We start from the raw sequence: 26746 nt of genomic DNA, 5'->3' as shown, positions 1-26746 counted from the left end.
CGTCCCCAGCTCTTCCCCTTTCACCGTCCCCAGCTCTTCCCCTTTCACCGTCCCCAGCTCTTCCCCTTTCACCGTCCCCAGCTCTTCATTTGAGGAACACATTTTTATAAGCTAAATACTTATTCTATAGGTAAGTTGACTATTGAAAAATTATGTCCAATGCTGCATTCCGAGCAGTACAGAGGAATCAGGATGAGCTCACAGCAGAACTAGAAATTGATGTCAACCAAGGGGGAAATCCTTCAATTCCACACCCCCCACCCTCCACTTGAGAAATTTCTGTTAAGGAAAGCAACTAGAGCTTAAACCATGGTCTTTAAAAGCTATCCACAAAACTGTTGGAGGCCTGTTGAGATTTCAGATGGTCATTAGAGGATTTGATTGACAAAGGATAGTTTGTGGCCCTCAAACTTCCACTATTGCACTTTCCCCCCTTGCAATGTATTCTTTCAGTTGGGAGACATCTTTAACATGCATTAGAAACAAAAGGAAAAACAAGTAACGTTAGAAATTAGAAATGAAAAATACTAGAAATTCATAAGTCAATCAGCACCTATAAAAAGAGACATGATGCATCTGCAACATATATCACAAGTTAATAGTAACTTGGTGAATGCACATTTGATTTTGTTAAGTGATCTGAGCTTTGCCCTGACACTAAATTGATTTAAATCCAGACTCAGTTTCAGCTGACTCATGTGAACAAGAGTGAGTAATCCCTCACTGCTTTGGTTTGACACTAGAATACAAATCAACTGTGGTATGAAAATTATCTAGACGGCAATATAAAATAGACTGCATATAGCTTGAATAAACCATCCAAGTTTATTGAAAAATTTAAAAATAATTAAAATCTATACAGTTTTAAAATATTAAGAGTTGTTTATATACAACTTAAAAACTTATGTACAAGAAATACCACCCAAAGTTTTAATATTCTTGTAAAACAAAATCAGTTCAACATGCAAATAACTCTGAATTTGGGGACAAGTGGTCAGAGGATTGAGATAATGCAATATTGATAAACATGAGTTTCCTTCCAACCGAAATGGTAACACTTTTACAAAATACCAGTCAGTGTCTTAAAACATGAGTTTTGGCTCCTTTGAGTGAAACTTCCTTTTTGTACATACCACCATAGCAGCAATTGCATAAGTGTTTCATCGAATGCCATGGTGCAGCACACTGGATTGATTGACTACCACCTTTTTCTTTTTTGCTGGGTCCACAGCAAAGCACTTCCAAATACGGATAGTTTCATCTGCACCCACAGAACATACTGTAGTTCCATCTGGGCTCAGTGCAAGGTCCAATACCCGAGCTTGATGACCTGCATGAGAAATAGAACAAATGTACATCAGATAACATGTGTCTTAATCTGGCAACTGGAAAATACAAGGAGCTGCTTGTAGTTAAAAGCAAGACCCACACAACAAAATTTCAACTTCACTTGTGCTTGAATCTTAACACGTCTAGCTTATAGGATCACATGGCTTTGAAAGTATTGCAAAGGGCCTATATTCAAAACATTAACATCTTGTTCAGTTGCTGACATTAGTTACAGTATCACTAGATGTTATTTTGCATGTTCAGTCCCTAGAGTGATAATGCAAATAATTGTTAGGCTTACTTGGTGAATTCTTGGGACAAAATTAAAGCTATAGTTTTTCAAATTGTATAAAACAATTTTCATGATTCAAGTCATTATAACTACAGTATAGTCAATACCACATTACCACAAAACTGCTGACAGTTCAGAACTGCTCCAACAGGTGCATCAATAGATGAAATAACAAAAGGGTGCACAAGTTGCCCTAAAATTACAAAAATTTAATTTGACCTAGAACTTGTACAACATTTAAGACATTTCAATTGAGAGATGAAATATTTTACCTTTGAGCTCAGCAACTTTGGTCAAGTTTGGGTACTTCCAGATTACCAATTGATTCTGTGAAAATCCATGACCAGACACCATTTCTTTGTATTCTGTTGACCAGACTATGGAACAAACCTATAATGGAACACAATACCAAATGAGGGGTAAATTTAAATTTGAAACTGTCAAAGAAAAAAAAATCACATGTGAAAACACTGCTAAGTGCCCAGCTCAACCCATTTAACAGGACTTGAGTATTTACCAGGAAGAGTTAACCCAAATCACTATACCAGCTTCATCCAATCTGACTAGACACTTAAAAATCACTGAAAGCTTCAACATCCTTTGTTTATGTAAACACCAAAAACCATTTACTCTTCCACAGCTCAGCCCCTCTATTCAATTGGGATAACTTCAATTTATCAGATAGTTTTGCCCATAAATTAATCTGTCAATGACCTGTTGCAACTTATTGCTCCCATCCATATAACTGCTGCTTTAGTGTCATCTGCACCACTCAGTTGTTTCAGCCAAAGAATATTTGGTGAAAGCTCGAGGTCCCCGTACCAATTCCAGGAAAGTACCACTTGTCACATCTCATACAGCAAAACCTCTATCTCCCACCTCCCAACCCTGTCATAGGATTAGCTGAAATTCTGCACTCATGCTAATAATCTTGTGTGGAACTTTTCAAATACCTTCTGCTGGAAATCCATTAAGACATCCCCTTATGCAAAATGCTAGTGATCGCCTCAAAGTCAACAAGATTTAAAAAAAAACTATCGGTCTCAACTCCAAGTAGGTCAATTTGCAGGTATTTGCACAAGTGCTCATGCTGTCTACTAGCAGATTCCAGTAACCTCCCCACAAATGTTAACCAACAGGTCTTTAGTTACCAGATTTTCTCCCTTTCCCTTAAATGATATATTACTAAACAGGCATTTACAATTTTCTAATCAAAGACAGAGTGCTTGAATCTAGAGCACTTTGGACAATTATAAATGTGTATGAAGTTTCTCACTTTAATATATTCAGAGTTTGTCAAGTCCCATTATCATCTTAATTGCCATTTAAAACAAAACATATCAAGTCCACTAAACTTCTCTCCTTGGTGTATTTTTTTTGGTTCACTTGTATTGCTGGTACTTTAATGTTCCTCCCATATTAAAGCAGATTAAAAGCACAGTCCCAACCACTTGCATGGTCTCTGCTTAACTCAATATCAAGCAAATGGCATGAAATGGAGAGACGAAGGATGAAGATCACCTGGGGTTTCAAAATTTTTTTTTGATAGAGAGCAAATTACACATGTAATTCTTACTAATTGTTTGTATAACTGATTCTTATTTAACTAATTCTAATTTTTAATTATTATAATCTCACGTGTCTTTACCCTTACCACTTTACACTTAACGTTAGCTTTGCTATCCCTTGCAAGTTTTTCACAAGTTTACACATTCTAATCCCTGTTACTCAGTTCACTCAATTTGACTTTCTCTTGCATTTGTACAAGCTTTTTCTTAGACATTAGTTGCCAAGCGTCAATGCCATCACCCCATTAAATGGGGCATCAGCCAATCACATTTGAACATTAAAAGCCAGCCTAGTTTAATACCTGAAAGAACCAGATTTTGATGCAATAGGAAAATCATCTACATGGCAACACTGGCTTCAGCTTGGAGTTGTAGAACTAACCTGAGACCGAGTATCCACAGAATTCAAACAAGATCCAGTATTGGCATTCCAAAGGCGAATGAACCGATCACTGGTGCCACCACCACTTGCAAGGATACTTGCTTGCCAAGGGCACCAGGCAACTGCCTAGAAAAAAAAAATCCGCTACAAATCAACTTTAATCATAATACTTATTGACTGCATGAATGACTAAGCCAGCCTACAGCAAAAACTTATTTTGCAAGTAGATCGGAATTATGGGAGAAAAGTAGTTTAAGGGTTTTCCTACTGAACATCAACTAGATATTACTTCGACCCAGAAGTTAGCATAACTAGCAACGCAAGTGTGGACACATTAACCGTGCATGAACACAGATGAGTCTGATAGCCTCCTCAAATTTTTGTAAAATGGAAGGACATGAAAAATAAAAATTAGTGAAACTAAAGATGACTATGAAAGAGAGCAAGCAATACTTATACTTTTAAAAATAATGGCAATTTATAATTAAAATTACTTTTCTAGCTCAGGGTTAAAGCTGGCTTTGGCAAAAACAAGAATAAAAAATCCTAAATTAGTCAACAACTAAAAACTATACTGCTGTGTACATATGGTGGGGGAAATGACCAGGAGAAAAGACTGAGAATTCAGGCCAAGATATTACATATACTGCATTAATCCATCAAGAGTGCCTCAGTAGATAGTTTATGTATCCAGGTTTATAAATTTGGTTCCGTTGTATTAGTGGTTTGGAGTTACCGACTGGAAGTCCCATTGCTACTAATGCACTACAAGCAAATGTTTATTTTCTAAATGCATTTAAAAATTATCCTATAGATCAAACTTCAAACTTAGTTATGCTCTTGTCCATTTGCTAATGAAAGTCCTTTACCTTAACAGCACCCTGGTGCTGTGTGAATGTGTGCAATGGTGAACACTCTGCATCATTCCCAGGGACACCAGGCCAGATATTCAGAATATTGTCATTCCCACCACTAGCAAGATGCCTCCCATCAGGTGACCACTTCAAGCCACAGACCTCCTGAGTGTGTCCAGTCAGAGTAGATACATGATGTTGGGCCACACGAACATCATGATGGTGGATTTGACCAGTTCTGGAGCCACTGAAGGTGAGGGATGCAGAGAGAATTTAGAAACATTTTGCATCTCACTCAATTTTAAATGCTTATTCTATTATGCACAAGAAATAAACTGCTTTGCAGCATATATATCTAGAATACTTTTTACCTGGATAGAATATAACTGCTCCAGCTGAGTGCTCCTACTCGTACAGTGTGACTCACCATATTCCTTAGGCGTTTCTGGCGCTCAACATCCCAAACCTTAAATCAAAGATGTTTACAGTAAATCTGTACCGCAGAAATTGTGCACACATTAGACCCAAATTCAAGACAAGAACAGCTGCGAACAAGAAACATTTTATTCTACACAAGCCATAGCTTTGCTAACGCGAATGCCATACAGCAATGCAGCATAAAGTCTCATGAGACTGTGTAATGTGTGATCCAGAAGTAGTAGAGCAAGGAAAATTTAATTTTTTTAATAGGTCTGAGGAATCTAATTACTTTTGAAGAATGTTTGAAAATGACCTTTTTGCATCAATTGCAAATTTCTTGAAGAAATACTGATCCATGAGACCTGGCAACCCTTGACCTGGAAACAGCATCAACGGGAAAGAAGTTAAAAAAAAAGGTGTGTGGCTGGCAGACAAAGAAAAGCTACAAACAGAGGAGCTGGCGGTGATAGTGATCAATGCACAGATACAGACAGAAAAAGGAACACAATTCATGCAAAACAGCAAGTCACTTTAAGAGGTTAGTTTTTCTGCTCAGCAGAAAATGAGACAGGAACTCTTGGAGATGCTATGCAAGCTACTTAAAAGGTCTAAAACCTGGAAAGCTGTGAGAGTAGCTCAGAGACAACTTGGTGTTTTCCCAGAAGTGGCCAAACTGTGAACCAGGGTGTTATTGGTTGGTCAGTTGAAAAGGAACTCTGGAAAGCTACACCTGCAGGAATGTCATGACCCGAGGCAGAAAGGGTTTATAGAAGTGTGCCTTACTGAAAAGTGTAACTCAAAGGTGAAAGCTGCATGAAGAATAGCATATTGTGGAACTGTGTAGCTATGAAATGCTACATTTGTGCAGCAAGTTATACAGCTGTTTGTGTAAGACATATTTGTTGTATCAACCATTTAAAGTGAAATTTACCCTTCTATTGAAGTATCATTTTCTTGTTTAATTCATGCTTAATTTACATCGGTTCAGATTTGTGTTCAAGTAAAAGCTACAAAAAGTGGAATCTCAATGGTAATTTCTTCATTTGGAGGCCAATCAGCAAACTTGGTTGTTTTGGTTTACAGTTCCCCCACAGGGAGCACAATAAGTACTATCAGCTGTTCAAGTTGGCCACTGACTAAATGCATTACCTGTGAAGCAGAGTTTAAGATCATAGCCACCTTGGATCTTCATTATAATTGATGCCAAAACTTGCGATCTGCGTTAGAATTAGTTATTTGCCTAGCTAGGATGTGAAGCCAAGCAGACTGTGGCACAGCCAGCCATATGGCATACAAGGATAGATCACAACAGTAAACTGACAGCTCTTATTCATTTTTAGACAGATTACAATAGCTGCTTCTTAGTCTACTACAGCCAAAGCAGAATCAGACCACAACTCTTGCACTCTGCTCTTACCTGAACCTCTCCATTCCTTGTTCCAACTGCCAGATAGTTCCCTTCTTTTATCCATGATACAGAAGCAATGTAGTCTTCTTGACCCTCCAATTGTACTAGTAGTAGGATGTTGCCAGATTCAGCATGCCAGAGATACACATTATTCCCAAGTCCCACAGCCAGGTAGTTCAGTGAACTCCAGTCAATCAAATTCAAATCTGAAAGGTTGAATGTATTAGAAATGAGAAGGAAAAAGGAGAAAATTAAGTTAATAGGTAGTAAAAGCCCAAAAAATGGTTCTGAATGGTATATTATTTACCAATCTCATTACACAAATCAAAGTATAGATTAGGATTATGGATACCAGTAATTTCTCCTCCCCCCTGCATGCCTCAATAATGTTTAACCCCACAACTTACAGTAATCATTTCTGATCTCTGGAGCATCCAGGATTCTCTCTGGCATTGAGGGAATATACCGCGTAGATTTCTTGGTGGAACTTGGTGTTGTTGACTGACTGTACAGAACTTTCAGATTATTCTGGTAACCTAGAGAACAAGCAGAGACTAAAACCACAGGACATGATCGGAGGGCTTCCCTACCCAATGGATGGGACTCCAGCTGACAAAACCACAGAACAGGAGGATTCAAGGAATAACTAACTAGCAGCACTTTAGCAGAAACATCCAATTACAAGCTAAAATTATTCAATCCTCTGCACTGTTATTTTACAGATAGTCTTGGGCAAGTTCAGCCCTAATAACATGCACCCTCTCCCACCCACCCCAATTTATGTTAACTACAAATGTGCTGCGTGCCAAGTTAAGCTCCAAACTTAACATTGATCACCCCACGATAACATAGAGCCTAACCCAAGAGATTCATTCTTGGATGGGCAGCCAATCACCTCACCACCTGCCCCCCCTCCTCCATTTTATGCACCCTGGCTCATGCTTTGTTTTTTTAAACCAAAAGAACAGCATCAAAACTTCAATCAGCAAGAGCATTGTTCATTATTAACTGCAAAGTTCTGCTGTTTTTTCAAAGTCACAAAGGACAAGTTGAAAAGCTCCCTACAAGAACAGCTTCATTATCTGCAGCATTCTATTTGCATTGTCCAAAGTGCCAAACAGTAACTTGCATTTATGTAGCACTATTAACAATATTTATATAGCACTATTAACACAGTAAAAGATTTTAACCTTCATCAAAAAAATGCAACACCAAGCCACTAGATAGGTTGTTATGACTGGGGTCCAAACACTTGTCAAAGGGGCAAGTTTTAAGGAAAAGAGAAAACAGGAAATACAAGTTATAGGCTCAGGTATAGAGAGTGGCAGTCAAAACATGTACATGAATGGGCACAGGGAAACTCTTTACCTAGACATGGTTACAGAAATAAAACAGTAGAAATAAGATACCATTCACTCCTTGTCCAAGAAGCATCTTGTTAAAAAAGCTTAAGCCTTCAAGACTCCATCACCCTTGCAAATTGCCACCCCACCTCCAACCTCCCTTGAACATGTCTTTGACATGCTGACATCATCCTCCAACAACTGTCCATTGTCCAGTTGGGTGGGACTGCACTTACCAGATTCCATTCTTATTACTTATATCCAGAGTATCACCTGCAATGGCTTCTTCCACACATGCGTCTGGTGTACCCTCACCCCTTGATAACATCTGGAACTGTCAGTTTCCAGATTATGACATGCAGCTCAATTCCATCTGAATTGTTAGACTGCTTGTCTGACATTCATTAGAGGAACAGAAATTTCCTGCAACTAAACATTGGGAAGGTCAAGCCAGTATCTTCAGTCTCCATCACAAATTCTGTTCCTTAGCCAAAAACTACATCCCCCTTCCTGGCAAATATTTGAGATTGAAGTAGATCGTTCACAACCTTGGTATCGTGCCTGATCCTCAAATGGGCTTTTGACCACATGTTGATGCCTTCACTAAGACTGCTCATTTGCACATCCATAACATGTTTGACTCAGTCATCTGTCACCAAGACCCTCATACATGTCTTTATAAACTTAAGTAGTTGAGTCTAAACTTTACAACACACTCCTTAATGGGTTCCCATTTTCTACCCTCCGTAAATTTGTTATCCAAAATTTTGCTAACTGGTGTCTTAACTCAACAGCATTCACCCTCCACCCCTGTTCCTCATTGACCTACTTTGGCTCACAGTTAAGCAACGACTACTTTTAAAAAGCTCATCTTCAAATCCACACACCCACCCCCCATCACTTTTAAAAAGCTCATCTTCATTTTCAAATCCTACTGAAACAGATAACTGAAAGGGGAGCAGGTTGTTGCTAAATACTGTACTAATTACTAAGGGAAACAGAATCTGCCATTAGAGCAGAGCTTTGAATCTTGTATGAGTGCTTTCTTTGGCTATACTAGGACATATAATTCTGGATAGTTTAATCACATTCCAGAAGGAGTCATTTCAGGATGTTAATTTCTATTGTATTCCATTTCCAGAATCACAATAAGCCTAACAGCACAGGAGAAGCTTCCATATTAGCACAAATATATGTTTTGCTTTCTCAACTTGAGAAATCTAGACTTTCCACACCATGCCTTTACCATGTTCTATGTCACACGCTTCTGCTTTCACTCCTTCTCTTGCCCTGACCTTCCAACCTACTTCCAATCTATTCAATGGATACTCCTCTGCTACTTTTGCCATGTCCTGTGTGATGCCCTTTCAGCATTCCAAAAGGACTGTTCTCCTCTAACATCCTGGTCTACTCTTCAGTCACCACAAACAACCTCTCCCATTCCTACAGTAACTTTCCATGCAAACAGGAGAAGCAACAGCTGTCCTTTTATCTCTTCTGTCCAGGGCCCAAACACTTCAGGTGAAATTGCAATTTACTTGTACTTTTTCAGTTCTGTAAACTGCTCACAATGCGGGCTCTTCATTGTAATGGGCTCTTCACTGAGACAACCAGAGACTGGAAGATCGCTTTGCATAACATCGGTTTATTTTGCAGCATGGCAGAGCTTCCAGTTGCCTGTCATTGTAAACCCATTACGTCCAAAGAGCAAAGAAAAGTACAGCACAGGAACAGGTCCTACGGCCCTCCAAGCCTGCACCAATCATATTGCCCGTCAACTAAAACATTTTGCACTTCTGGGGTCCGTATCCCTCTATTCCCATCCTATTCATGTATTTGTCAAGCTGCCTCTTAAACACCACTATCGTACCTGCTTCCACCACCTCCTCTGGCAGCGAATTCCAGACACTCACTACCCTCTGCGTAAAAAAACTTGCCCTGCACATCACCTTTGTAGTTTTCTCCTCTCACCTTAAATCTATGTCCCCTAGTAATTGACTCTTCCACCCTGGGAAAAAGCTTCTGACTATCTACTCTGTCCGTGCCACTCATAATTTTGTAAACTTCTATCAAGTCGCTCCTCAATCTCCATCATTCTAGTGAGAACAATCCGAGTTTCTCCAACCCCTCCTCATAGCTAATAACCTCCAGACCAGGCAGCATCCTGGTAAACCTCCTCTGCACCCTCTCCAACGCTTCCATATCCTTCTGGTAATGTGGTGACCAGAATTGCATGCAATATTCCAAGTGTGGCCTAACTAAGGTTCTATACAGCTGCAGCTTCCCAGAACTTCCCAGTTCTGATCAAGGTCACAGACTTAAAATGTTAACTCATTCTCTCTCCACAGGTGCTGCCAGATCTGAGGATGTCCAGCTTTTGTTTTTATTATAGTAGAAACAGCTGTCTTGTCATTCTTAACTGGCTGCAGGCAAAGCAGAAGTAAACTGCAACCCCTGAAAGTTCTTGAAGTTCCTAGAAGTTGGCTGACAAGGAAGCACTTTGGAAAGTATTCAACTTGAATTTCAGCACCTAGCCAGAAAGTGATTGTATAGGAGTACAGAATAATTTGCAGGAAGGGAGCAAAAGAGTTTCCTTCTAGAAGAGGAGTCAGACGTTACTTCACTGGCTTGCATATCAAGTACCTTAACTTATGGCATTCTCAATGGTTACATTTCATAATCTGAAATATTTCAGTTGGCTTTTCAGATGACATAATTTAACCCTCTTTTATCCCCACTACCACCCTCCCACCCCCCAGCATTTTTATTTAACATTGATTCGACGAGCCTCTTGGATGCATTAGCAAGAAATAGCTATAATAAAGAGCAAATAATCGTGACCCCTTACTAAATATTCAGTATTAGAACATGTAAATTAAAATACCTTCTGGTGCAGAAAGGGGTTTCCCACTCATACGTAGAACTTTTGCCTGATTAACATCATAGCCATTCAAGTTTAAGGACCAGGCCTTCTGTTGCTCCTGAACAGGAAAGATACAGTAATATATCGCAAGAAACTATATACACTTTAGTTTGTTGCACTCATTTGTTAACTCAAGTTCATTCATCTCTTGCAGTTGTATCAGCATCCCACTATTTCTTATTAAATCTTTAGTTCTTTTCCCAAGTGCTTCAATCTGACCAGCCCTTTCTTAAACTCCTAAGTGAAGTTATTAGATATCCTGCATTCAACTTCCAAGCTAATGGAATAACTAACATTGGGTGTTAATTGTGAGTGAATCCATTAGTTTAAACAGGTTGTTTTACCTATTATGCAAGCAACTGTTAGCTCTTGTACTTTATTCAGCATTTAGCATACTTGTTAGGTTCAAGATTATAACTATATGCAGCCACTCTAGATTGATGCATACATTTTATGAAGCCAGTGTTTTAGGCATTCACATTGTATGATAGCACACTGATTTTAGGGAAGTGTACATTCCTCTATGAATTGGAATGTAGTAGTAATTGCACAAAGAATGCATCAGTTTTCTTCAAATACTTGTGCATGCACTGGAGGTAATGTTTGATTAGGCTTAGTAATTTGCCTTGGTACAATAGGGAGCTCAATAACAAAAACAAAAATTGCTGTAAAAACTCAGCAGGTCTGACAGCATCTGTGAAGAGAAAGACAGAGTTAACCTTTCAAGTCCATATGACTCTTCAGAACTAGAGTAGTAAAAATGTGGTGAAATATATACTGTTTAAGGGGGATGGGACAGGTGAAGCTGGATCGAAGCCCAGTGATAGGTGGAGGCAAAGGAGAGATTGCAAAAGGTGCCATAAATAAAAGTTCGAAGGGGTGTTGTTGGTGGTGATAATGTCACCATTAGCACCTCCTTTAGCTAGTAAGAGTAGAAAGCAGAATGAGCAAGTGACAGATGGCCCTAGTGGGGGTGGGGGAGGGAGAACAGTGTGGGAGAAAAGATCGAAATAGGCTAGAAGGTGGGGATAAAACAATGAATGGAAATAAATTTTAAACATAGAAATAGGTGGGAAAAAATATATAAAAATTAAGAAATATTTGAAAAAAGGGGATCAAAAAGGGGCGAGGATGGAGGAGACTGTTCATGGCCTGAAGTTGTTGAACTCAATGTTAAGTCCAGAAGGCTGTAGAGTGCCTAACTGGAAGATGAGGTGCTGTTCTTCCAGTTTGCTTTGAGTTTCACTGGAACATTGCAGCAGGCCAAGGATGGACAGACGTGTGGGCATGAGCACAGGGTGGTGTTTTGAAATGGCAAGTGACAGGAAGGTCTGGGGCATGCTTGCGGACAGACCAAAGGTGTTCTGCAAAGCAGTCACCGTGTGCAGAACACCTTTCGTCTGTCCGCAAGCAGGCCACAGACCTTCCTGTCACTTGCCATTTCAACACACCACCCTGCGCTCATGCCCACACGTCTGTCCTCAGCCTGCTGCAGTGTTCCAGTGAAGCTCAAAGCAAACTGGAGGAACAGCACCGCATCTTCCGATTAGGCACTCTACAGCCTTCTGGATTTAACATTGAATTCAATAACTTCAGACCACGAACACTCTCCTCCATCCTCACCCCTTTTTACAAATATTTCTTAATGTTATATATATTTTTTCCCACCTATTTCTATTATTTTTAAAAATGTATTTCCATTCATTGTTTTATCCCCACCTTCTAGCCTATTTTGATCTTTTCTCCAACACCAATCCCTCCCCCACCCAGGCCATCTGTCACTTGCTCATCCTGCCTTCTACTCTTAATGTCTCCTTTAGATGGTCAACACTCCTTCGACCTTTTGTTTATGACATCTTTGTCAATCTCTCCTTTGCCTCCACCTATCACTGGCCTTCTATCCAGCCTCACCTGTCCCCGCCCCCCTTAAACAGTATATATTTCACCACATTTTTACATCTCCTTACTTCTGAAGAGGAGTCACAGGGACTCGAAACGTTAACTGTCTTTCTCTCCATAGATGCTGTCAGACCTGAGTTTTTCCAGCAATTTTTGTTTCAGATTGCCAGCATCTGCAGTATTTTGCTTTTATCTTAGGGATCTCAAATTTTTCACCATTGGCCAGATGGATAATCATGCCTGGTCTTTGAAAGAGCTATTATGCTTTAAAAACTTTAATAACAATATTTCAATCTTTTTCTGCATTTGTCAACACAACAGATCCAGAAAAAAGATATGCCTTGTAATCTCAGCCTTTGAAATGCTTTAAAAGTGAACACAGTAGGATATAGAATTTATTCCTCATACCAGAGAGAGTCCTAGCAAAAAAATCCGCTTCCAAGCTCCCACCAAATAGCAATCAATGCACAAACAAGAGCAAGAAACTATACAATTCTCTAGCATTCAGGAATAAGTTTTGCGATCGCCCTCGGAACTTTAGAAATGAAGCATCACAATAGTTTGATGTTCAATTTACTGTGTATTTCAATCCAATTTCAGTTACTGATACTTGTATCTTTTATACTCACTTTCTTTGTTGGAGATTCATTTTCTTGTTCATTTTCTTTAGAGATTAAGAAATGTGCCACCTCCATTTGTGCTGCATTACGGACTGGAATGTAACGATCACCACCTGCTTTTGATGGTGTCCCTTGCACTCGGGAACATTTAGAAGATTTAGGAGTTTTTGTTTTCCCTGTAAAGCAGGCAGAAAAACTTGATTAAGCAACGTGATATGATTGCAGCTTTCATTCTTTCAGTTCATTTCAACTTCCACAAAATCACCAATTATTCAATTTATTCCAGAGAAAGGAGGAGGGGGGGAACCACTCCCTTTTAGAAAACCACCAAGAAAGTTATGGTTTTCTACACTCACTGCCAACCTCCATATTGTCCTGAAAGCATTATTAGCATTGATAGAGGATTGGTCAGTTAACAGGAAGCAGAGAGTAAGGATAAGTGGGTCAGTTTCAAGTTAACAAGCTGTAACCACTAGAGTGCCATAGGGATCAGTGCTGGACCTCAACTATTTACAATCTATATTAATTACTTAGATGAAGAGATAATGTATGGTAGTTAAATTTACTGATGACAAAGATAGGTAAGAAAGTAAGTTGTCATCAGGGTTAAAGAGTCAAAGGGATTTAGATAGGCAAGGTGAGTGGCAAAAATTTGGCAGATGGAGTATAACATGGGAAAATGTGAACTTGTTCACTTTGGCAGGAAGAATAGGAAAACAGTGTACTATTTAAACAGACACATTGCAGAACTGTGGTACAGAGGGATCTGGGTTTCCTGGTACATGAATGACAAAAGGCGAAGCATGCAGGTACAGCAAGTGATTAGGAAGATAAATGCAGTGTTGGTCTTTATTGCAAGAGGATTGGAATATAAAAAAGGTACACCTGTACAGAGCCTTAGTGAAATCATATCCATAGTACTGTGCAGAGTTTTGGTCCCCTTGCTTAAGTACACCATTGTATTAGCAGCCCAGAGAAGGTTCAGGCAGCTGATTCCTGGATTATCTTGAGCAGTTTGGAATTTAGAAGAATAAAAGCATTTAGAAAAGGAATTTAGAAGAATGTATGTTTCAATAAGATTGCCTCACAAAGATCCTGAGGGAACTTGACAGGGTGAATACTGAGGATGTTTCCCTCTATGGGGGAAGACTAACTAGGGGACACAGTCTAAAGATGGAGGCGAGGAGAATTATTTTTTTTTAAAAAAAAGAGTCCCTAGTCTGTGGGATTCTCTTCCCCAGAGAGCAGAGAAGGCTGGGTCACTGAATACATTCAAGGCTGAGTTAGGCAAGACTTTTGATTGACAAGGGGGTCAAGGGTTATGGGGTGCAGACAGGACAAATCAGATCAGCCATGAATTTATTGAATGGTGGAGCGGGCACGAAGGGCCTACTCCTGCTCCTAATACCTAGGTTTATACTTTAATTCCTTTATAACAACTATAATTAGCTTTGGCCCTGAAAGATCACCATTCTTCCCCAACCTTCTCCCCAACCTTCACAAAGAAATAAGCGTGGTCAGCTTGGAACTTTACAGGAGCAAATGCTGCTCATCTTCATTGACACAAGAACTGTAGTTTGCTTTCTCATTTCTCCAGATGTAGTGTTATCAACACATTAGATATTAGCGAAACCTGGCTAATGGCATGTCTAATTAGTAAATACAAAATGAGCAATATTGGTTAACATCATTGGTTAAGTGATCTCATTACTCATAAGGTGTATGCATGTGTTCTTTAACTTTTTTTCAGGAGCTTGCTCGTGAAAGGGTACGAAGGAAAAAAATGTACAACATTTGACAATTGAATGATTTACTGTTACTATATTAAAGGAAATATACAGATGAAGTACTTCATCTGTATTGTACAAGTGCAAGCAAGGAGTTTATTAAAATTAGAGCATGGCACTGTAGCTAGTTAGCAATTTCTACAACAAGACTGCTCTTGATATTCTGAAATACAGCAGAGATACTCTGGCATGGCTGCACAACCTCATATCCCCCATCTGGAGGAGCACATTCTGGGGATATCTCAGGGGAGGCAATGGTGTTGTGGCATTGTCACTGGACTAGTAATCCAGAGACCCAGGGTAATGCTCTGGGGACCTGGGTTTGAATCCCACTATCTGCCGTGATTCAACTGAATATAGATTCAATAAAAATCTAGAATTAAAGTCTAATGATGACCACAAAACCAGTGTCAATTGTTGTAAAATCACATCTGTTTCACCAATGTCCTTTAGGGAAGGAAATCTGCTGTCCTTACCTGGCCCACAGCAATGTGGCTAACTCTTAAATAGCCTAGCAAGCAACTTAGTTGGATCAAAACCGCTACAAAGTCACAAAAAAAGGAATGAAACCGGATGGACCATCCAGCACTGACTGAGGCACCGGAAACGACAACAGCAATCTCAGCCTCGTCAACCCTGCAAAGTTCTCCTTACTAACATCTGGGAGTTAATGCCAAAATTGGGAGAGCTGCCTCAGACTAGTCAAGCAACAGCCTACAGTCATCCTCAAGGAATCATAACTTACAGATAATGTCCCAGACACCACTGTCACCATCCCTGGGTATGTCCTGTCCCACCAGCAGAGGTGGTGGCACAGTGGTATACAGTCGGAAGGGAGTTGCCCTGGGAGTCTTCAACATAGACTTCAGGCCCCATGACATCAGGTCAAACATGGACAAGGATGCTGATTACCATGTACTGCCCTCCCTCAGCTGATGAATCAGTGCTCCTCCATGTTGAACACCACTTGGAGGAAGCACTGGGGGTGACAAGGGCACAGAATGTACTCTGGGTGGGGGTCTTCAATGTTCATCACCGAGTGTGGCTCGGTAGCACCACTACTGACCACACTGACCGAGCCCTAAATGACATAATTGCTAGACTGGGTCTGTGGCAGATGGTGAGGGAGCCAGAGAGAAAAACATACTTGACCACATCCTCACCAACCTACCTGCAGCAGATGCATCTGTCCATGACAGTATCGGTAGAAGTGACCACCGCACGGTTGTTATGGAGACGAAGTCCCGCCTTCACATTGAGGATACCCTCCATGTTGTGTGGCACTACCACCATGTTAAATGGGATAGATTGAGAACATCTAGCAACTCAAGACTGGGCATCCATGAGGCACTGTGGGCCATCAGCAGCAGAATTGTACTCGACCACAATCTGTAACCTCATGGTCCGGCATATCCCCACTCTACCATTACTATCAAGCCAGGGGATCAATCCTGATTCAATGAAGAGTGCAGGAGGGCATGCCAGGAGCAGCACCAGATATACCTAAAAATGAGGTGTCAACCTGGTGAAGCAAAATCAGGACTACTTGCGTGCCAAACAGCATAAGCAGCAAGTGACAGGGCTAAGAAATCCCATAACCAATAGATCAGATCTAAGCTCTGCGGTCCTGCCACATCCAATCATGAATGGTGATGGAAATTAAACAACTCACTGGAGGAGGCTCCACAAATATCCCCAACCTCAATGATGGAGGAGCCCAGCACATCAGTACGAATGATAAGGCTGAAGCATTTGCTACAATCTTCAGCCAGAAGTGCCGAGTGCATGATCCATCTCGGCCTCCTCCAGGGGTCCCCAGCATCACAGATGCCAGTCTTCAGCCAATTCAAATCACTCCACATGATATCTAGAAACAGCTGACACTGGATACTGCAAAGACTTTGGGCCCTGACAATATTCCAGCAACAGTACTAAAGACTTGTGCTCCAGAACCTGCTGTGCCCCTAGCCAAGCTGTTCCCATACAGCTACAACACTGGCATCTACCTGGCTATGTGGAAAAATTGCATAGGTTTGTCCTTTACACAAAAGCAGGACAAATCCAACCTGGCTAATTACCACCCCAGTCTATTCTCGATCAGTAAAGTAATGGAAGGGATCATCAACAGCACTATTAAGCAGCACTTGCTTAGCAATAATCTGCTCACTGATGCCAGGTTTGGGCTCTGCCAGGGCCACTCAGCTCCTGACCACATTACAAACATGGACAGAAGAGCTGACCTCCTGAGGTGAGGTGAGAGTGACTGTGACTGCCCTTGCCATCAAGGCAGCATTTGACCGAGTGTCATCAAGGAACCCTAGCAAAGCTGGAGTCAATGGGAATCAGGACGAAAACTCTGCTGGTTGGAGTCATACCTAGCCCAAAGGAAGATGGTTGTTGGAGGTCAATCATCTCAGTTCCAGGACATCACTGCAGGAGTTTCTCAGGGTAGTGCCCTAGGCCCAACATCTTCAGCTGCTTTATCAATGACCTCCCATCCATCATAAGGTCAGATCACTGATGATTGCACAATGTTCAGCACTATTCGTGACCCCTCAGATACTGAAGCAGTCCATGTCCAAATGCAACAAGACCTGGACAATATCCATGCTTGGGCCGAGAAGTGGAAAGTAACATTCATGCCACGCAAGTGTCAGGCCATCTCCAACAAGAGAATCCAACCATCGCCCCTGGATGTTAAATGGCATAACCATCACTGAATCTCCCACTATCAACATCCTGGGGGGGGGGGGGGGGGGGGTTACCATTGACCAGAAACTGAACTGGATTAGCCATATAAATACTGTGGCTACAAGAGCAGGTCAGAGGCTAGGAATTATGCAGCAACTCACTCACCTCCTGACTCCCCAAAGCCTGTCCACTAATTACAAGGCTCAAGTCAGGAGTGTGATGGAATACTCCATACTTGCCTGGATGAGTGCAGCTCCTACAACACTGAAGAAGCTGGACACCATCCAGAACAAAGTAGCCCGCTTGACTGGCACCACATCCAAAGATTCACTCCCTCCACCACTGATGCACAGTAGCAGCAGTGTGTACCATTTACAGGATGCACTGCAGGAATTCACCAAGGCTCCATCGACAGCATCTTCCAAACCCCTGACCACTACCATCTGGAAGGACAAGGGCACCAGATAGATAGGAACACCACCTGGAAGTTCGCCTCCAAGTCATTCACCATCCCTTCAATGTCACTGAGTCAAAATCCTGGAACTCCCTTCCTAACAGCACTGTGGATGTACCTGAAGCAGTTCAAGGCAGCAGCTCTCCACCACCTTCTCAAGGGCAACTAGGGGTGGGCAATAAATGCTGGCCCAGCCAGCAAAGCCCATATCCCGTGAACGGATTAAAAAAAAGAGTTGTGACCATATTCAAGAAGGAAGACAAATCAGATTGCAGCATCTACAGATAAGATCATTGCAAGGATCCTCCTCAACTACCACCCCATCAGAGGAATCCTTCCAAAGTCAGCATGGTTTTCAACTATTGAGGCACTTACAGACATGATCTTCACTGAAGAGATAATTCAAGAAAAGCACAAGGAACACCGCCACTATACATGGCCTTTTTCAACCTCAAAAGATTGACCCAGAACCACAAAGACTTATGGAGTATCCTCCTCAAATTTGTCACCATCCTCTGCCTACTCACACAAGCTGTGATCCTTACCAACAAAAAAAAACCACAACCCTTATCAGCGAAAACTGGGATCAAACAGGCTGCATCATTACACCAACTCATCTTCGTCATTGCAACACTGCACCTCATATCCAGCAAATTACGCACTGGCATGGAGATAATCTATAGAACAGGCAGTAACTGCCTCCAAACCAAAAAACCAAAACCACTCTGATCTCAGTCATAGAGCTTCAGTATGTAGATGAAGCTCACACACACACTGACTTGGTCATACATAGCATCTGTTGGAGAAAAGGTTGAGAGTCATGAAGACTATGTCAAATAATGATTTTTAATTCACCAGCTGGAAACCTAAATTAAACTTTTAAAAACAGAGACTAAGGTGACTTGAGATCACAGCCAAAGATGCTACCCCAATGTGCATAACTATACATTCCACATTTCAACTAGAATCACAGAAACCAATCTGAATAGAGACGATGTTTGCAAAACCTAAAGGCAATGACTCCTGGGGAATATGAAGGACCTATATCTCCTATCCCATTAACAAGGCATAAAGGCAATCACCCAAAATAATCAAGTGTTGGAGGTGGACCATTGAGTCTAATCACTTGGACAATGGGAACCTGGCTAAGATAGCTTTCCAAAAATGAACTTATCAAGTTACCCTTGGAATGCACAGACAATGACTTTATTTGGATCCCTCAGCAGTTGAAGAAAGATCACATGAAAAGCCAGCCCTTTATATGTTTTAAGCACGTTTTCTCAGCAGAAGGACAAGCATCTGAGAAGCCCAAGTGGGGTTCCTCTTGCCTCCCCCTCTCTCTAACCCACCTAAGAACGACCTAAGGTCCAAATCAAGAAGGCAGCATTTCAACAGCTCAAGGCTGGCATCCAGAGACAAATTCCAAAGAGGAGGGCACGTGGTGGGAAGAGAAAGCTCAAGAGGTTCAACAATATGTTGACCATTCTGACATGCAAAGCTTTTTTGAACCCATCAGGGCCATCTATAGACCAAGGTTAAATGAACAAAAGCCCCTTAACTCTCAGGATGATATTACCATCATTGATGACAATGTCATCAGTTAGCACTGTAAAGAACATTTTCAACAAATCAACTACAAATTCACAGGTGGCAGGTGATACTCTTCAGACTATCCCTCTGTGGTAGAATCCATGAGTGAACCACTAGCAATGGGAGAGCTGCAACAAACAATTAATGAAAAAAAAAGTCTCTGGCCCTGATGATGTTCCAGTCGAGGTCTTCAAAGCAGGTGGGTTTTTCCTCAGATTTCATGAATACATCCTACAGATTTGGGAGTAAAAGAACTCCCTACCATGCCATCCACCCCCTCCCCAACCAGGTACGTGACAATTGTAATTATTTTTTAAAAAGGGAGAGAAATCATATTGCTGAAACTAGAGGTACTTCCCTCTTGTCCAAAGCAGGGAAAATTGACACATTCTCCTGAGATATCTACTTCCTGTGGCTGAGGAAATCCTCCCAGTGTGGCTTTAGACCTTCCAAAGGAACCTATGACATGTCTGTCTTGTCACATATCCAAGGAAAATGTAGAGAGCAATACCAGGAACTCGTCATTGCATTCAACCTTACCAAAGAATTTGGCTCTGTGTTTTGTGCTCCAAAGATTTGGATGTCCAAGAAATTTCATCTCAACCCTGCGCCTACTACATGATACTGTTACAACTGTCGAATGGGAGATCTGAAACAGGCACCTTCAAAATCCACACTGGTGTCAAACAAGGCTGTATGATAGCCCTCATACTATTTACAATCTACCTGATAGTAGCTATTCGCCTCAACGCCCTCTGGTGGTGTGATTATTATATACCACTAGATGGAAAACTCAATCCCAGTTGCCTCAGTGCCAAAACTAAACTAACCACCATAGACATACCCACTCCTGATCTCTTCAATGGTCTCTGCATACAAGAGACTCAGGCTGTCCTGGAATGTTGCCAAAACAAAAAACTCAGAACCCACACCTGGTCAGCCAAATGCTCCACCTACCATGTAGCAACTCGAAATGTTGAGTACTTCCCATACCTTGGCAGCCATCTCAAAAAAGATCACCAGTGAAAGAGATTCAACACCAGATCAGCTGCGTCAGCTTAGCCTTCTACAAACTCTGCCAGTGAGTGACAATAAAAACCTTCACAAGTCAACAAAAATCCTCACGTACAGAGCAGTTGTCACCACCACACTCCTGCACTGCAGTGAGACCTGGACTCAATCAGTGATACACAAGAGCATTAGAGAAAGTCCATCAGCAATGCTTCTACCGCATCCTCTGGATTCATAGAGAAGACCAAACTAATGCCCTTGAAGCCGGCTCCACAAGCATTCAGGCAAAACTCCTACAAAATCAACTTTGATGTACTGGACTGTGTCCAGATGCCCAAAAAGCATCTCCCTTGCCAGGACTTGTTTGCTCAACTCTCAAATGGCTAGCATTCCAGGTAGGACAAACAAAACACTTCAAGGACACTGAAGCTCTCATTGAAGGGCAGCAGAATGAACACTAATGACTGGAAGGATCTTGCTAGCAATCTTTCAAAATAGCAACTTGTCCATCAAAATGCCATCATGCTTCGAGTCCAAATCTCTTAATGAGGTAGAGAAGGAAGTAAGTCCTGCACTCTAGATCGCACTGCCTAGTGGGTGTCCTGTCCCATCTGCCCAAAAGTCTGCCAGTCATGTTCAGTCACATGACAACCTGTGTCAGAAACTCAACCTTGAGTAGACATCATTCTCGAAACAAGGTATAGCCAAAGAAATTTACTGAATTTAAATTCCCAACTGCCATTACAGGATCTGATATCTCCAAATTAGTCCACACTTCTAGTCCACTACACTCTGTACCTGACATTTTAGAAGCAATTAAACAATTCTCAAAGCTCAAATGACCTGGCCACAAACTAGCTTAATCTCATTTGTGCTGCAAATGATTTTCAAAGTAAACATTAATGGTGGTGGGCATTAACTGGGGGTCCATTTGTGCTCCTATAGAAAGAAACAGGATCTGTGGCTATTGGGGGAGGGGGCAGCATTTCAGTAGTGTCATTGGACTAGTAATCCAGAGGCCCAGGCTAATGCTCTGGGGGACAAGTTCAAATCCTGCCATAGCAGCTGGTTTAATTTAAATTCAATTAATAGATCAGGAATTAATCAGTAATGATGACCATTGACTGTCATAAAGACCTATCTGGTTCACTAATGTCCTTTAGGGAAGGAAGTCTGCCATCCTTTCCTGGTCTGGTCTACATGGGATACCAGACCTACAGCAAATTAACTCCCAGCAGGCCACTCAATTGTAATAAACCACTACAGAAAAGTCAAGAAATAATGAAACCAGACGGACAATCTGGCATCGACCTAGGCACTGAAACGACAACATACCCAGCCCTGTCAACCCTGCAAAGTCCTCCTTACTAGTGTGCACGTGTGCGTGTGTATGTCAGTCAAAATCTGGAGAGCTGTCCCTTAGGACAGCCACTGAATAGTACCTTATGCTGTCGGAGACACCACCATTCCAGGGTATGTCCTGTCCCACTGTTTGAGGTGGCAGTATAGTGGCATACTGACAGGAAGCAGCTCCCATGGGAATCCTCAACACCAACTCCGGATGATTCATGGCATCAGGTCAAACATGGGCAAGGATACCTCCTGCTGACTGCCATGTACCAGCCCCCCCATAGCTATGAATCAGTAGTCCATGTTGAACACCACTTGGAGGAAGCAGAGGGTGGCAAGGGCACAGAATGTTCACTGCCCATTACCAAGAATGGCTCAATATCACCATTACTGACTAAGCTAGCCAAGATCTACAGGACATAGCTGCTAGACTGGGTCTGCAGGTGGTGAGGGAGCTGACAAGAGGGAAAAACCTACTTGACCTTGTCCTCACCAATCTACATGTCACAGATGCATCTATCCATGACAGTATTGGTAAGATGACCACCACACAGCCATTGTGGAGATGAAGTCCTGCCTTCACATTGAGGATACCATCAATGTTGTGTGGCACTTACCACTATGCTAAATGGATAGATTTAGAACAGACCTAGCAACTCAAAACTGGGCAACCATAAGGTCTGTGGGCAGCAACAGCTGAACTGTATGCTAACAATCTGTAACCTCTTGGCCCAGCATATCCCCACCTTTCCATTACCATCAAGCCAGGGGATCAACTCCAGTTCAATTAAGGGTGCAGGTGGTCATGCCAGGAGCAGCACTAGGCACACCTAAAAATGAAGTATCAACCTAGTGAAGCTACAACACAGGGCTACTTGTGCACTGTTCCACTGTTTGGCATGCAATAGACAGCTAAGCAATCCCCCAACTAACAGGTCAGATTCAAGCTCTACAATCCTGCCACATCCAGCTGTGAATGGTGGTGGGCAATTAAACTAACTGGAGGCTCTACAAATACACCCCACCCTCAATGGGGAGCCCAGTGCGTCAGTGCAAAAGACAAGGCTAAAGCATATGCAACCATTTTTGGCTAGAAATGCTGAGTGGATTTCACCACCTCCTGAGGTCACCAGCATCACAGATTCCAGTCTTTTGCCAATTTGATTCACTCCACAGGAGCTACAAGAGCACGTCAGAGGCTGGGAATCCTGCGTTGAGTAACACCTTCTGCCTCCAAAAAGCCTGTCCACCACCCACATTGTTTAAGTCAGGAGTGTGATGGAATGCTCTCCATTTGCATGGATGAGTGCAGCTCCAGCAAAACTCAAGATGATCAACACTACCCAGGACAAAGCAGCCCACTTTGATTGGCACCCCATCCATCACCTTAAATACGCACTCCCTCCACCACCGAATGCCAGTGTACACCATCCACAAGATGTACTACAGTAACTTGCTAAGGCTCCTTCAACAGCATCCTCCAAACTGTGACCTCTACTACCTCAACAGATGCACAGGAACACCACCATGCAAATTCCCCTCCAAGTCACACACCATTCCAACTTGGAACTATATCACCATTCTTTCACTGGCACTGGGTACCTAGAACTGGGGGCACAATTTCAAAATAAGGGGTCGCCCATTTAATATGGAGAAGGGGAATTTCTTCTGAGTCAATAGTCTTTGGAAATCTTTCAGACAGCAGTGGAAGCTGGGTCACTGAATATATACAAGGCTGAGTTAGACAGAAGCTCTGGAGTCATGTGGACTCGAAATGTCAACTTTCTCTCTCCACAGATGCTGTCAGAATTGCTGAGTTTTTCCAGCATTTTCAGTTTTTGTTTCAGATTTCCAACATCTGCAGTATTTTGCTTTTATCTTTGATTTAGACAGATGTTTGATCTGCAAGGGAGGCAGCTAGGAAAGTGGAGGTGAGGTCACAATTAGATTAGCCATAATCTTATTGAATGGCAGAGCAGGCCTGATGGGCCAAATAGCCTACTCCTATTTCTTATAATCTTCTTAAAAAGTTGCATGTTTCTCATGTTAAAAAACTTACTAGATATAGCATAGCATTTCTCCTCCTTCCAGATTGTTTGAATACTAAATAAATCCAGTGACATCTGATCCAGTAAATATCTCCTTTTGGACTAATACCTTAGATTAGTCAAACCAGTTGTCCAGATATGCAGAAAGTGATAACCCTTTGCCGGCACTACAGACAAGTACTTCCAACATCCCAGGATCTGCTGCTCACTAATGGAGAACTTCCTAGCTCCCTTGTTCAAGCCTCAAGTACTTGCTGTAGATTGATAATCCAGTGCAATAAACATACCATTCTGAAAGCACACCTATTCAGAGATCAATTTTTAACCAGCCAGTCTCAGATTTTCATTCATGTTATACAACATAGGCAATATCAACTTTATTTTTTTCTTCTTGAAGAAACGTTGCCGCCAAGTTTATTTCAATTTATTTCCCCCTCCTAAAATTTTGTCACCATATCCTAGCTAGGTGGATCCAGAACAAAAAAAAACACACAAAAGCAATGTTCTCTTCAAGGTCTGTGGTTGCAAGTCCCCATACAATTCAGAACATACTACACAGGTAACATGTAGGCCACCAAAAAATTTGAAGGAACATTGTATGGAACCAAATGTGGCTAAGTCAAAGGTTACATAAACATTATAACTCTAATTTGCAAGAATGGGGCAGCTGTCAATACAAGCCCTGACTCAGGACAAACCATTTCTGTATTGTTCTAGTTCTCTACATCCTTACCCCTGAAATTTGGGGTAAAAAATGCTCTCCAAAATACCATCATTGAAAAACAAAATTCAGTAAGCCAAACATCAAAAACTAGAGCAATATGGCAAACAAAGTTTAAAAGCTCCTCCAGTTACCTGGTGTCTTGCTGGGTGTCACCACCTTGGATACATTCAGTGACCGATTTGTAGTTTTCATTGGTGATAGACCACTGGTATTAGCTGAAGTAGACATTGACCCAGAAACACTATTGTTCTCCTTTGCTTTCCGCTGCCACCTGGCTAGTGGTCCATTTGTTATGGGAGCATCCAATTTCAGGAGGTTGTTGATGTCACTCTCAAAAACAAACTGAGACATTCTGAACAATTCTGTATAGAGAGGGGACATTAAAAGCACAAAGTCAAGAGGGGAACATGAACAAGCTGACCTAGTTATATACACACCATTCAATATGGTTGAAGTACCGTTGTTTCAATAAGTAAATGGATTAGGGCTAGCTTATTCAGTCTTCAAGCACATTAGCAGATGACATCTGGTAGTGAAACTGGAATTCTAAGTTTAGCATATTTGATTAGCCAGTGTTTTATAAAGGTTCATCATAACTTCCTTGCTTTTGTACTCTTACGCCTCTTTTTAGAAAGCTCAGGATCCCATATGCATTGGTAACCAGCTTCTGAACTTGCCCTGCAACCTTCAATAAATTTGCTTTTAAGGAAATCTGTGGTGGATTTACTTAATTGATTCACCCTTGTCCTCGTGACTGTTAATTGTCCCAGATTCTCATTTCTAAAAGCTTTCCCACCCGATTAGCCCGTAGTTGCTAGGTTTACTGTTACACCCATTTTTGAACAAGGGTGTAAAATTTGCAATTCTCTAGTCCTCTGGCACCACCCTGATATCCAAGGATGATTGGAAGATTACGGCCAGTGCCACCACAATTTCCACCCTTACTTCCCTCAGCATCCCATCCAGTGCTGGTGACTTAACGTCAACCCCCTGGCACCTCATCAATAAACTCAATTAAAGTTAGTTAATTTGCCAGAACAAATCCGTGCTGGCTTTCAACCAGCAGCCAATTGAATCCATAGGCTTCCAATAAACCTTCATTTTTATATTCAACTTGTTAGGGTGACAGCTCAAACCAAGCCTGTCAGACAACTTTCACAACAGGCAGAAAGCCTGAGTCTGACAATAAACTATTACCAACAGATAACAGCTATGCAAATTGGCATAGGACAAATGAGATTAGAGAAATGAGTGCATGGCTCAAAGACTGGGATCTGTACTGTTGGGATGGTCTACACCTGAATTGTGCTGCTGTTGGTGTCCTCGTGAGCGGCATAAGTAGGGAAGGAGAGATCATTTTAAACTGAATAGTGGGGGCAAGGGATCAAATTTGGGAAGGTGTGGGAAACCAGAGAGTAGAGACAAAGCAAGAGAAAAAAGGTGTTAATATGGGAAATGATAGGAAGGGACAGAGTGCAATTCTGCTAGTTTAAGAGTAAATCAGCAGATAAGGCTAGATGCTACAAAAGTACAGAAGGACAAAACTAAGGGCTCTGTATATAAACACATGTAGCATTTGAAACAAAACAGATGAACTGATAGCATAAATAGAAATAAGTATGATCTGATAGTCATTACAGAGGCATGGCTACAGGATGACAGATTGGGACCTGAATATTGAAGGGTACGTGACATTTAGGGAGGATAGGAAGTTAGGAAAAGGTGGAGGGGCGGCTCTGTTAATTAACGATGGTATTAGCACATTAGAGAGGAATGGCCTAAGTTCTGGAAATCAGGATGTAGTAGTAGTTTGGGTTGAGATGAGGAATGATAAAGGCACGAAGTCACTTGTGGGAGTGGTGTACAGGCTTCCTAATTGTAACTACACAGTAGGACACAGTATAAAGGAAGAGGTAATGGGAGCTTGCCAGAAATGTACAGCAATAATCATGGGCAATCTTAATCTACATATAGACTGGAAAAAATCAGATGGGCAAAGGTAGCATAGATGAGAAGTTCATAGGATGTTTTCAAGATAGCTTGGAACAGCACG

At 41.6% G+C, this 26746-nt stretch overlaps 1 protein-coding gene across 1 annotated transcript; it reads right to left on the bottom strand.

Annotated features, from left to right (window-relative positions):
• Positions 1–806: 806 nt before the first annotated feature.
• On the bottom strand, positions 807–25049 carry cdc20 (cell division cycle 20 homolog). The gene is made up of 10 exons (XM_078560857.1): positions 24825–25049; positions 13048–13214; positions 10481–10577; positions 6661–6789; positions 6263–6459; positions 4797–4891; positions 4441–4672; positions 3572–3697; positions 1894–2011; positions 807–1330 (listed from the first exon to the last, which is right to left on the bottom strand). Exons 1-10 carry the CDS (start codon positions 25042–25044, stop codon positions 1161–1163), a joined length of 1551 nt encoding a protein of 516 aa, XP_078416983.1. The 5' UTR covers positions 25045–25049; the 3' UTR covers positions 807–1160.
• Between the last annotated feature and the right edge of the window lie 1697 nt (positions 25050–26746).

The sequence above is a fragment of the Cetorhinus maximus genome, chromosome 17 (assembly GCF_964194155.1).
Source record: "Cetorhinus maximus chromosome 17, sCetMax3.hap1.1, whole genome shotgun sequence".
NCBI classification, from domain to species: Eukaryota; Metazoa; Chordata; class Chondrichthyes; order Lamniformes; family Cetorhinidae; genus Cetorhinus; species Cetorhinus maximus.
This window is presented reverse-complemented; position numbering and strand designations above follow the sequence as displayed.

Coding starts and splice junctions, on each gene's coding strand:
- cdc20 (XM_078560857.1), bottom strand. CDS start 25,044: ATGTCTCAGTTTGTTTTTGAGAGTGACATCAACAACCTCCTGAAATTG. Junction 6,790..10,480: donor ACCCCTTTCTGCACCAGAAG/GTATTTTAATTT, acceptor CTTGTTCTCTAG/GTTACCAGAATAATCTGAAA. Junction 4,892..6,262: donor CAAGGAATGGAGAGGTTCAG/GTAAGAGCAGAG, acceptor CTTTGATTTAAG/GTTTGGGATGTTGAGCGCCA.